Source organism: Oncorhynchus mykiss, chromosome 4 (assembly GCF_013265735.2).
Source record: "Oncorhynchus mykiss isolate Arlee chromosome 4, USDA_OmykA_1.1, whole genome shotgun sequence".
Taxonomy (NCBI): Eukaryota; Metazoa; Chordata; class Actinopteri; order Salmoniformes; family Salmonidae; genus Oncorhynchus; species Oncorhynchus mykiss.
This window is the reverse complement of record NC_048568.1, coordinates 22,842,331-22,856,112: the sequence shown is the minus strand read 5'-3', so window position 1 is coordinate 22,856,112 and position 13,782 is coordinate 22,842,331. Positions and strand designations below refer to the sequence as shown.

The following is a 13,782-nucleotide window of genomic DNA, read 5'->3' as shown; positions in this document are numbered from 1 at the left end:
CATATTCCCCAATATTGACTTGCCTAATTAAATAAAGATAAAATAAAATAAAAAATACAATGTTTGGAACCAAGGACTGATCACCCCAATCCACAAAAGTGGAGCCAAATTTGACCCCAATAACTACCTTGGGATATGCGTCAACAGAAACCTTGGAAAAATCCTCTGCTTTATCATGAACCGCAGGCTTGTACATTTCCTCAGCAGAAACAATGTACTGAGCAAATGTCAAATTAGCTTTTTACCAAATGACTGTACGACAGACAACGTATTCACCCTGCACACCCTAAATGATAAACAAACAATCCAAAACAAAGGCAAAGTCTTCTCATGCTTTGTTGATTTCAGGGGCCTGCTATAGAAATTGATGGACAGTGGTGTTGGGGTAAAAACATACGACATTATAAAATCCATGTACACAAACAACAAGTGTGCAGTTAAAATTGGCAAAAAACACACATTTCTTTCCACAGGGCCGGGGGGTGAGACAGGGATGCAGCTTAAGCCCCACCCTCTTCAACATATATATCAACGAGTCAGCACCCGGCCTCACCCTACTAGAATCTGAAGTCAAATGTCCACCATTTGCTGATGATCTGGTGCTTCTATCCCCAACCAAGGAGGGCCTAGAGCAGCACCTAGATCTTCTGCACAGATTCTGTCAGACCTGGGTCCTGACAGTACATCTCAGGAGGACAAACTAAACTAGAATGCTATTTGGCCCTAAACAGAGAGTACACAGTACCAGGATACCTGACCACTGTGACTGACCCTAAATTAAGGATTTTTTTTGACTACGTACAGACTCAATTAGCATAGTCTTGCTATTGAGAAAGGCCACCAAAGGTAGACCTGGCTCCATGAGAAGACAGGCTATGTGCACACTGCCCACAAAATGAGTTGGAATCTGAGCTGCACAAATGTATGACCATATTAGAGACACGTATTTCCCTCAGATTACACAGACCCACAAAGAATTCGAAAACAAATCCAATTTTGATAAACTCCCATATCTATTGGGTGAAATACCACAGTGTGCCATCACAGTAGCAACATTTGTGACCTGTTGCCACAAGAAAAGGGCAACCAGTGAAGAACAAACACCACTGTAAATACAACCTATATTTATGTTTATTTATGTTCCCTTTTGTACTTTAACTATTTGCACATCATTACAACACTGTATATAGACATAATATGACATTTGTAATGTCTTTATTATTGTGGAACTTTTGTTAGTGTAATGTTTACTGTACATTTTTTATTGTTTATTTCACTTTTGTCTATTATCTATTTAACTTGCTTTGGCAATGTTTCCTATGCCAATAAATACCCTTAATTTGAAATTGACAGAGACTGAGGGAGACATGTTTAAACAAACACAATTGCATACCCACACACACACATGCAAACACACACGCATACAAACCCTTTTTCACATGCATCAACACTTGCGTGCACACACAGTATTGGTTTCTTCATTATGTTATCTTCTTTTCAGAGGTCAATAATGTGACATGCCATAGGCAGACTGTGATGTTGCCACCATGGAGCTGGCTTGTATTTCTATATGACGCTTGCATAGACCTTGGACTCGACACTCATCTGCTCTCTCCTCTCCTTTCATTCTCTTTCGTGGCCTTGCCTTGCCTGTTTCATCATCTCAATTCTCCCCTTCTCTGAAAATGTGCTCTCTGGTAACTGCTGTATGCATGGTATAACACAGCTATTGCAGCCTACATGGAGAGAAAACCAGACACACAATACGGTCTAAAGCCTATTTCTAGCCTAGGCCTACCCAAGACAGCAGATGTTTTTGATGAGTTTTCGTTTTTGGAAGCAAACACAAAAGCGCATTGAACAGATGAACCCTTTCCCAATGCAGGTCGCGGCTTGCCCTGAAACCCCGCCGCGAGACCCCCTGGAATGTTCCCGTTTGGCTGACGAAAAAAAGTTGCTCTACGTGGACAGGCAGGCAGGCGAGGCGAACGCATATGGCCTTCAGTTTGCCTGCACCCTGCATAAAACTACTATTTACATGGGTTTAGCCTACCAAGCAAGCTTTTGACTTGGCTGAATGAAGAATAACCCATAAAATAGTATTGCGATTTTAACATGGTAACAAAGCGCCGTTATTTTATTGCACTAAAAGCGTTCCATTGAAAGGAAACAAATCAACAAAAAGCAGCCAATCGCTGGTAGAGACACCCACCGTATTTCCTTTGCTACATGCCGAAATTGTGTCTGCGCTGAGGAAATTCTGCGAGCTCGACGGAGTGGAACGGCCTCCTCAAATCCGCAAAATTGAGTTAATCCTCAAAACAGTTTTATTCTCCATTTCCATTTGACAAAATTCTGTCTGAAATTTTTAAAATTAAGTATTTTATTCCAGAATACACAAAATCTGTCGAAAAGGAGAATAAAGAAAAAACTCCAAAGGAACTTTACCCCTCAAGATGCGAGTCGTAGGCTATATCCTAGTCTTCAACTGAGTGAAGTTCATGAGCCCCAAAAGCAAAACAACATTCGGCAAAGTTATCCAAGTTGTGCCAAAAATATAAAAAAGTAGGTGTTCGACTTTCCCTTAGACCCTGGGTTTTGTGATATAACGTCGACTCCACAACTCCGGAGCAGCCGTGAGCAGCGCATAGGTTTAGATACGTAGCCTATGTCCCGTCCCTTCTGACATCACATCAAGGAATTTCAGGAATGCAAGGCTAACGGAGAAGTGGCGGCTCCTCGTTTAATGGTTTTAGGCGAGAGATGACTAAACAGGGAACAAAGGGGACCCGCTTATATATTTATGTCCTTTCGCCTTTGTTAGTAGTCTAGCCTATATAAAAAGCCTTTCTCCCGAACAGTTCCTGCTACTTTTTCTTCTTTAATTCAACAAAGACATTTATCTTAGGTAATGTAGTAAACTATAATTTATTTGGAACTTCTCTATTTATTTATTTAATATGTCATAGGCATTAGCATTTTTTTCTAATCAACACATGTCCCAACATAATCTGATGAGAAATGGGTCGGATGCTTTAGTATCACCATTAACTAAAACTGACTTTTGGCGACTGTTAGTTTGAATTAGTAACCAAACTGCATCCTCTGGTGGCCATATCCTTTCTGGTTCAGATTGACTTTGAGGAAAGCAATAATATGATGAAAAACAAATCCTGATCATTGCCTTACCAAGCATATTCACTCAGTTTCAGTCATATAAACTACCTAGACTCTATTCATTGAGAATCAATTGAATTAATATATCTATTTAAGTGCATTAAACAACATTAGGTCTGTACATGCAGGCCAGACGCCAGAACCAATCAGTTGGACTTTATTTCATTTTTATAGGCGGGCCCGTTTTTTCTCACGGGCCTCCTGTGTGCATGCACTTTACCATATGGACACATTGATAACTAACACCATGACCTTTGGTCATGTAGTGTAAATGAATGTAACCAAATGACGGTTAAACATGTAGGCCTGCTGGTTACACATGTAAGGTGAAATTGATCAAGCAATCAAAGGGCAAACTATTCAATGAAACAATGAATGTGCAAGAATTGATGGGAGACAGTGGAGCACATTCTGGAGAGCTGAATGCATGCATTCTGAAGAGAGACACCCATACCTTTGCCACACAACATTTGTAATAGTACTCAAAGACACCTTATCTTCACACATTTTAGATGCTTTTCACTGACTACCGCAACTCAATAATCAAGCCCTATATTGCCACGTGTGCTGCCCAAATTGCTGGCTTCCCAAATGGACATAGGCCAACGCACTTCTGAAGTGCTATTTAAAATTAAAATAAGCTTATGATCCTGTGTGGCTAACTCAAGCTCTCTGGTAAAGTATTCTGAATGATTTTACTTAGACAGGAGTAATTATATAATTTTGGCAAAACATCAATTTACTTTAAGGGAAGCCAGCATCAGAACAGTGCACTGTGCACCCGCCAACTTTCCTTTCTAATTTGCAAGTGGCTGAAACCAGAGATCTCAATATAATGACGAGATTATCATGTCTCTGCCCTAACAATGCGAATCGTTCCAAAGGCGGGAATGCAGGCGACAAGCTGAAGTTGGCATAGAAACGCATTGGGTTATTCAGGACAGATTTAGCGCTTTGCCTCTTCCTCTCTTCTGAAACTAGCAAGCGAAACAAGCGCGGCTCGTTCTTACTTTTTGTAGCCCATGTATCTGATGCTGTCTGGCCGTACTCCTATTGTCCAGACAGCATCAGATACGGTCTACACATTCGGATACGAAGGGGCGTTGTTTCGCTCGCTCGGATGCTTTATGTGAGATTGATGCGCCTCTGTTGGCGAGCACCTCGGTCAAATAAATGATCAATATTTCAATATTTTATTTGGACGGGCAAGGAGGTATGGTAGGGAGGTCCTGCCCCCTAAGGCCCACCCATAATGCCACCCCTGACAACAATGAACATAAAACAACACACAGCTAACATTCACATATTTTTTTTCTAGAGATCAATTTCCATTGTTTTAGGTGGCAATTCATTTTGTGTGACATGCTGGTCATGTAGACAACTTAAAGGTCCATTGCAGCCATTTTATCTCAATATCATATCATTTCTGGGTAACAACTAAGTACCTTATTGTGATTGTTTTAAATTATAATGGTAAAAAATAAACCAAAACTGCTTCTTAGCAAATAGCAGTTTTGCTAGGACTGGCTGGGAGTGGTCTGGGTTGGGTGGGGAAACTGAAAACTGAAAACAAACTGTTATTGGCAGAGAGGTTTAAAACTCTCTTTGTAATTGGTCTATTAACTAATTTACCACCTGGTGATGTCATCAGACAGGCCAGAACCCCATCCCACCAAAACAGGTTGAAATTTCAGGTGGTCTTTTCAAACAGCTCTTACACTAAAAGGGCATTATCCTCATTTTCACAATCCAACCTCATAATGTGGAAATATATATAACACATAGGACATTTTATTTTTTAGGTGCACTGGGCCTTTAAGTAAGCATGGACATTTGGAACTAATACCCTGCCCTGAACTTCAGTCACTGTTACTAGCCGGCTACCACCCGGTACTCAATCCTGCACCTGTATTGTATATAGTCATTGAACACTGGTCACTTTAATAATGTTTACATACTGTTTTACCCACTTCATATGTATATACTGTATTCTAGTCAAGGCTCATCCTATATAACTACTGCTGTACTCACCTTTTCTATTCATATACTGTCCATACTTTCTATACACACCATCATATACATATATATTTATATTCCGGACTCTGACATTGCGTGTTCTAATATTTCTACCTTTCTTAATTCCTTTCTTTTTCTTTTTTGGGTTTGCGTGTATTGTTTTGTGTTGTTTAGTATTGCTGCACTGTATGTGTACTTGACAAAAACTATTTGATTTGATAACACCCATGTACCTGCAGAGGGAGACAAAGCACTTATTTTCACTAGCTAGAAGACAAAAGAATGGTCTACCTTTGCTAACTACAGAGTCTATTTTGGTGTTAGGAGATAATTGCACATTTAGTTGGGAAGGTATAAAACTACTATGTGGAGTCCCAATCTGTATAATGTTTTGTAAATTCAACCAAAAGTAGTACACCAGTAGCCTATAGTTTATTGATGTCTACATGTCTTTGTGTGGTTAATCAAATTAAAGTATAGGCTATTTGTCATATGTACAAGATAATAATATAAACATATACCATTTACCATGTGTTATTTACTCTCATTATTATTATAAACATGAAAAACGAACACATTGTCTGTTTATTATTTTGATTAGTAAATGAAGTTGGCCAACTCATCCCCTCAGCTTCCCAATGGAATATTTCTCCACATATTCCCCGGGTGTGTATACTGGGGATCTATACTGAGGTCTGGTTCCCCCTGGTTCATTTGGATCATTACTGAGTGCATAATTCTTGCCCCATTACGTGCAATTGTAATGGTTGACTCACTGCTTTAGAATGATGGTCCTCTGTAGCTCAATTGGTAGAGAATGGCATTTGCAATGCCAGAATAATTTGTTTGATTCCCGGGACCACCCTTACGTAAAATGTATGCACTTATGACTCTAAGTTGCTTTGGATAAAAGCATCTGCTAAATGGCATATATTATATTACTAAATGGAGGAAAAGAGAGGAGGAAAAAGAGGAGTGGAGAGGGCAGAGTTGAGGACAGGATAAAGGGGTTAAAAATGTCCTCTCACCACCCAGTAGACAGACAAGCCTCTGAGCCCTGAGACCTAAGGGCAGTCCTCAGTGCCTGATTAAAACTCAAGAGAGAAGAGGATGTGTGGAGATGTGTCAAATGCAGCTGGCAGGATGTTTCTTATTTCGCTCTTTCTCACTGTTGCTCTTGCTCTGTCTCTCTCTGTCTCTCTCTCTCTCTCTCTCTCTCTCTTTGTCTCTGTCTCTTACTCTCTCTATATTTCTCCCTCTCCCTCTTTAAGTAAAGTTGAAGTGATGGAGTGACTCCAATCAAATACCATCTTACCTGTCAAGACCAAATCATTTGAATCACCGATTTTCAACTTTCTACTTTATTTTCATAATAAATTATTCAGAAATTATTCAGATATAAATAATTCAAATGTTTTGTTTTAGCTTCACATACTCCAATATTTCACACACATTAAGTACAAAGAATCAAAGATCCTTCTTTAATGATTTTTTATTGTGCAGCAAGGGGTAAAATGCAGACATTTAGGCTTTATAGCCTTTGTACTTTCTGTGCGTTCAAACTGTTCTAAATAGCTTTTGAACACCTATTAGAAAGGAAATCTATTATTATAAATCTATTATTAATGACATTTGACTGAAGTATCATACAATAACAGACAACTCCACCTTGGTTTTAAACCCAGCAATCCAAAGGTCATTATTTCCATCCTCCAGTAGGCAGACATTCTCCCGATACAGGGTCAGATATTTGTCTTCTCTACTGCACTACATGCATTGTGTTAGCTGCTGATCCATGTTTAACTATGAGCCAAAAGGGCCGTCAAAAACACTGGTTTCTCTGCTCTGCCCGACGACAAGCCAGGGTGACTCAGGAGTTCAGGGAAGCTCTCAGTTCCTCAGTAAGCCTCCTCATCTTTACCTGTTAAGCAAGAAGATAAGAATATAAAAAGTATTCAGGATAAAAGGATCATTGAGAATGATGTGTTGAAATACCACCACAGCATACAGGAAATAATCGATTTGGCTCTGAAGACATTAGTAATAACATGAATATCTCAGGATATTCCGAATTCTCTTTATTAAAAGCCAACTAGCCCACCGTCTCTGTCTAGCCTCTGGCAAATCCATCTGCACAGCTGGATTTGATTTGAGTATTTCAAAAACGTGAAACTCTGTCACATGCTAAACACTTATATTAAAGTGAGATTTGACTCAACTATAGTTGGCCAAAAACTCTTCAATCTGATTTAGAGTACATGCTTATGCAGGTGAGTGTTTTGATGTAGTACACTAGTATCAAGGTATCACCTACACCCCGTATCATGTGTACCGTCTAAGGAGATATTATGGAGAGGCAGGTGCCACTTTGAGATCATCTGAGGCAGGAGGAATAGTGCCTATTGAAAAAAATTTGTGTGAAGCCACTAATCTATGTATCATCCTACATTGGAAAAAAGGTGCTATCTAGAACCTAAAATGGTTCTTCTGCTGTCCCCATAGGAGAACCATTTGAAGAACCCTTTTTGGTTCCAAGTACAATCCTTTTGGTTCCCGTTAGAACCCTTTTGGGTTCCATGAAGAACCATTTCCACAGAGGGTTCTACATGGAAACCAAAAGTATTCTACCTGAAACCAAAAACCGAAGAACCCCTTTGGAACCTGTGTAGTGACAACATTAGTGTAGTCTGCCATACAGTGACTATTATCTGCCTTCTAAAAAGCGTGCAGTACCATGATACAGCTAAATCTGAAAAGCATCAGTTATGCTCAGAGGCTGTATATATCCAAGGCCTTTCCAAACCGAGAAACTGGCCATAAAATCACAACCAAAGGCATAGTTTTTCCCAGAACATCTATAAAGTTCTAGTAAATAGTCTCACTGTTTCCTCTATTCACTGTTCATTCACTTTTGCAACGCTCTGATGCACGCAAGCACACACACACACACACACACACACACACACACACACACACACACACACACACACACACACACACACACACACACACACACACACACACACACACACACACACACACACACACACACACACACACACACACACACACACACACAGGGCTGTCTATTTTAAGGACAATAAAAGCTAGGTTTCAGTTTTCCCTTCCCACTCAGACCACTCCCAGACAGTCCTAGCTACATTATTGCTTTTTAAATTGATATTTACTAAGAAGATATTTTTGTACATTTATTATAATTTTAATTGGTAACAATCCCAGTAAGGTACTTAATTTTAACCAGAAATGATTTGATATTGAGATAAAAATGTCTGCATTGGACCTTGAAATACAGATCAATCCAAACAGGAGAGAGAGAACACCTTTATTGCTGAAGGGGTCCAATCTCATCTTAGGGGTCCACACACACACATATGCATGCATGCACACACGCACACACACACACTCCCCCCTCTCTCTCGCTCTACTTTTCCCAGTTCCCCTTTTTATGTCAACCAAAACAACTTCGAAAATAGCCTTTTTTTCATTGCTATCTAATTAGTCTACAGCCGTGAACAGACTCAGTTGAACAGGCAACACATAGCAGCTTATAAAACATCCCTGTTGCACACAACAAAGCATCAACAGCTATTCCCTGCATGCAGACTAACTTAACAGTTACAATTGACTAATAACACGCTCATAAAATCAAAAAGAGATACTTAATTCACCCATAGGCCCTGGGCGGTTTGTGTGCTCATGTTTGATCTGATAAAGAGTTGGGAGAAGGGAGAGTCATCCAAACAGACCATAATAGTGACTGGCTGGTCTGGAGTCCTCTCATCTCCTAGTACCGCTAACTGCTAATAATGGCTAACCACAGACACATGCCCCCGAGGTACAGTTAATACGTAAACCAGCGCTGGGCTACACACTAGATTAAAGTGTTCTGAATTAAATGAAACAGCTCCACTGGAGCTCCTGTTGCCTGATGTGACCTACTAAAACAGTTACAACAGTGTGCTTCTCTCCTGGTACCAAGGAGAGCTACAGTGTGGCCAGGGGTTTGTCCCAGCCTTGCCCTTTACCACCTGATTGAACTAGTCAACAAATCATCAACACTTTCATTAAGCTGAATAGCATCAGGTGTGTGTGACTGGGCTGGAACAAAAGCTACCCACATCGGGCCGGCAGGGTAGCCAAGTGGTTAGAGTGTTGGACTAGTAACCGCAAGGTTGCAAGTTCAAACCCCCAAGCTGACAAGGTACAAATCTGTCATTCTGCCCCTGAACAGGCAGTTAACCCACTAGGCTCTCATTAAAAATAATAAGTTCTTAAACTGACTTGCCTAGTAAAATAAACTAAATAAAATTGTAGTCCTCCAGGACCCAGCATGGAGAACAACCTAGAGAGCTCTGTGTGATTTGAGTCTTTACTATCAACCATCATTCACAACTCCCACCCTATTTCTCTCAAAAAGAAGTTCCATGCATTTTTAAAATTAAATATGACGCTGAGTATCAGCCCCCTGTCAAGCTGTCACCCTGTGAAGCCAGTGTACAGACATCATGATCCATGATGACAGGGCTAGAAGCTAAACTAGTGTACAGACATTATGGTCCATGGTGATAGGGCTAGAAGCTAAACTAGTGTAGAGACATTATGGTCCATGGTGATAGGGCTAGAAGCTAAACTAGTGTAGAGACATTATGGTCCATGGTGACAGGGCTAGAAGCTAAGCTAGTGTACAGACCACAGGAGGTTGGTGGCACCTTAATTGGGGAGGACAGGCTTGTGGTAAAGGCTGGAGCGGAATCAGTGGAACTGTATCAAATACATCAAACACATGGTTTCCATGGTTTCCATGTGTTTGATCCCTTCCATTTGCTCCGTTCCAACCATTATTATAACCATTATTATATTATATTCTCCCCTCAGCAGCCTCCACTGGTACAGACATAATGCACCATGGTGACAGGGCTGGAAGCTAAGTCAGTGTGATGTGGTCCGAGTGACAGATGAGGCGGATGAAGCTCAAGGGTCTGAAGAGGAGCTGATTATCTCCCTCTCGTGCCAACAGTCACACCGATGCATTATGATGGGGGCCCATAGATAAGGGCTACATACTAGTCTCTAAGGGCCAAATGGTTGGAGATAAGGGTCTAATCCCCATCGTTAAAGGTCAAATACCTGTATCTGGTCAGTTGATGGATTTTATTCATTGTTCATGTTTTTAAAATAACAAAACTGTTCCATTTCCTGGTTTCATGCTTAACAGCGCTCTGAGCTATACAACTGACCTCCAGCGAGTATGTGTGTGTGAGTGCATATGCATGTTTTTGATTGGCGTGTGTTGGGTGTAGTTCATCCTCTGTCCATGCATGAGTGGGTGTGTGCCTGTGTGTTTGTGTGTATGTGTGTGCGTGCGTGGACTAACACCATGCTGTGTCTGTCAGTTAGACAGGCTCCTTAGGATACATGTAGGTCACAGGAAACGCTGGGAAACGCTCTGAGCTGCCACCCACACAACCCTCAACCAGCGACAAACTCTCTTTCTCTCTCACACACACACACACACACACACACACACACACACACACACACACACACACACACACACACACACACACACACACACACACACACACACACACACACACACACACACACACACACACACAGAGAGAGTCAGCTAACCGAAGATGGAGGTGAGAAAGGAGGGAGAGAGCTAGGAAAGGGGTAATGAGAGGAAAACAGTAGTAAAAGAGAGGAAGGGTTGAGTTTGGGAAACCCTGATAAAGTACACTGTAAAACATGCAACTAAGAAAAAAATCCATGTACTGTAGCTTAAAGATGGAATCCTTATGAGGGGAAACAGCGGGCTGTCTGCCCCAGCACCTTAGTTATTGTTTTTATTTTGTGGATGAAACGGAGTTGGCTGGACTTAACTTGGTAAATTGATGAGGTGACATGCAATTCTCCTCTAACGCAATGTTTTAGCATAATGTGAGTAATGTAAATAATGACGTTTGCAACACATATTTCGGGCATGATCACACAAGAGAATTTAGTTTGCTGAGACCCGCAACTTAAAATACTGTGTTGGCTTAAAATACATGTGCCTCATTAACATAATTCCCAGAGTGCCTTTCAGCCAGTTGTATTCAGAGGCTGAAATATGATGCATTACACGAGATATACCAAAAAAATAAGTGAATTTGTTTTAACCATTAGTAAGATTGTTGTACCTGTTTATCTGGTCTGTGGTTAGTCAGGATATATACAGAACCAGTCAAAAGTTCGAACACACCTACTCATTCAAAGGTTTTTCTTTAATTTTACTATTTTCTACATTGTAGAATAATAGTGAAGACATCAAAACTATGAAATAACACATAGAATCATGTAGTATCCAAAGTGTTAAACAAATCGAAATATATTTTAGATTTTTCAAAGTAGCCACCCTTTGCCGTGATGACAGCTTTGCACACTCTTGGCATTCTCTCAACCAGCTTCATGAGGTAGTCACCTGGAATGCATTTCAATTATCAGGTGTGCCTTGTTAAAAATTAATTTGTGGAATTTATTTCCTTCTTAATGCGTTTGAGCTAATCAGTTGTGTTGTGACAAGGTAATGGTGGTATACATGAGACAGCCCTATTTGGTAAAATACCAAGTCCATATTATGGCAAGAACAGCTCAAATAAGCAAAGAGAAACAACAGTCCATCATTACTTTAAGACATGAAGGTCAGACAATCTGGAAAGTGCAGTCACAAAAACCATCAAGCGCTATGATGAAACTGGCACTCATGAGGACTGCCACAGGAAAGGAAGACCCAGAGTTACCTCTGCTGCAGAGGATAAGTTCATTAGAGTTACCAGCCTCAGAAATTGCAGTCCAATGAATTGCTTAACAGACTTCTTGATACTACCCGTAATCATAGCCTCAAACTAATTAGCATAACGCAGCGGACATAAATCTTCCTAGAAAATGTTCCTATTCATGAAAATCACAAATGAAATATATTGAGACACAGCTTAGCCTTTTGTTAATCACACTGTCATCTCAGATTTTTAAAATATGCTTTACAGCCAACGCTAGACAAGCATTTGTGTAAGTTTATCATGGCATACTGCTATGGCTAGGCTCTGCTAGCATCAGGCAACATTTTCACGAAAATAAGAAAAGCAATCAAATTAGATAATTCACATTTGAAGAACTTCGGATGTTTTCACTCAGGAGACTCCCAGTTAGATAGCAAATGTTCCTTTTTTTCAAAAATATTATTTTTGTAGGCGAAATACCTCCGTTTGTTCTTCACGTTTGGCTGAGAAATCGACCGGAAAATGCAGTCACTACAACGCCAAACTTTTTTCCAAATTAGCTCCATAATATCGACAGAAACATGGCAAACGTTGTTTAGAATCAATCCTCAAGGTGTTTTTCACATATATATTCAATAATATATCCGTCGGGACAATTGGTTTCTCATAAGAAGCGATTGGAAAAATGGCTACTTGTGTACTTTACGCAAGATTTTCTGCCGGAGCCATCATATGACCACTTGCTAAATGTGGTCCCTTACAGAGTTCAAGTAACAGACACATCTTAAAATCAACTGTTCAGAGGAGATTGCGTGAATCAGGCCTTCATGGTCGAATTGCTGCAAAGAAAGAAGTACTGAAGGACACCAATAAGAATAAGAGACTTGCTTTGGCCAAGACTCACGAGCATTGGACATTAGACCATTGGAAATCTGTCCTCTGGTCTGATGAGTCCAAATTTGAGATTTTTGGTTCCAACAGCCATGTCTTTGTGAGACGCAGAGTAGGTGAACCGATGATCTCCGCATCTGTGGTTCTCACTGTGATGGATGAGCAATTGTGATGTGGTGGTGGTGCTTTGCTGGTGACACTGTCTCTGATTTATTTTGAATTCAAGGCACACTAAACCAGCATGGCTACAACAACATTCTGCCGCGATACGCCATCCCATCCGATTTGTGCTTAGTGGGACTATCATTTGTTTTTCAACTGGACAGTGAACCAAAACATACATCCAGGCTGTGTAAGGGCTATTTGACCAAGAAGGAGAGTGATGGAGTGTTGCATCAGATGACCTGGCCTCCACTATCACCCGACCTCAACCCAATTGAGATGGTTTGGGATGAGCTTGACCGCAGAGTGAAGGAAAAGTGCTCAGCATATGTGGGAACTCCTTCAAGACTTTTGGAAAAGCATTCCTCATGAAACTGGTTGAGAGTATGCCAAGAGTGTGCAAAGCTGTCATCAAGGCAATGGGTGGTTACTTTGAAGAATCTGAAATATAAAATATATTTTGATTTGTTTAAAACTTTTTTTGGTTACTACATGATTCCATATGCGTAATTTCATAGTTTCGATGTCTTCACTATGATTCTACAAAACATGTATTTAAGTTTTTTAATTCATTTTAGTCCATTAATTGGATCATGTCTGAATCTGGAAAGGAGTCAAAGGGGACTGACTCTATGTGCAAAATTGACATACTTGTCTGAAATTGTATTTTTTTAAACAGTCGATAACAAAATAATTTCCATAGTTGAGCAAACATCTACAGTATAGTTCATCCAACTTACTTGTATAGTTC

The 13,782-nt window shown here is 40.3% G+C and overlaps 2 protein-coding genes across 4 annotated transcripts in view; both read right to left on the bottom strand.

Annotated features, from left to right (window-relative positions):
- Window positions 1–2,690, bottom strand: part of LOC110522349 (protein tyrosine phosphatase non-receptor type 14) — a 102,006-nt gene extending 99,316 nt beyond the window's left edge. The window contains exon 1 of one of the 3 annotated variants that reach the window (XM_036975936.1): window positions 2,213–2,690. The gene's annotated coding sequence lies outside the window, so the exon portion shown is untranslated. The remainder of the gene's footprint in view (window positions 1–2,212) is intronic. The other 2 variants (XM_036975934.1, XM_036975935.1) reach the window with 2 other exon arrangements.
- Window positions 2,691–6,678: 3,988 nt separating this feature from the next.
- The window catches only part of LOC110522347 (spermatogenesis-associated protein 7), a 35,152-nt gene continuing 28,048 nt past the window's right edge, over window positions 6,679–13,782 (bottom strand). The window contains exon 8 of the mRNA XM_036975933.1: window positions 6,679–7,114. Within this exon, the coding sequence (XP_036831828.1) occupies window positions 7,064–7,114 (51 nt within the window). The 3' untranslated portion in view covers window positions 6,679–7,063. The remainder of the gene's footprint in view (window positions 7,115–13,782) is intronic.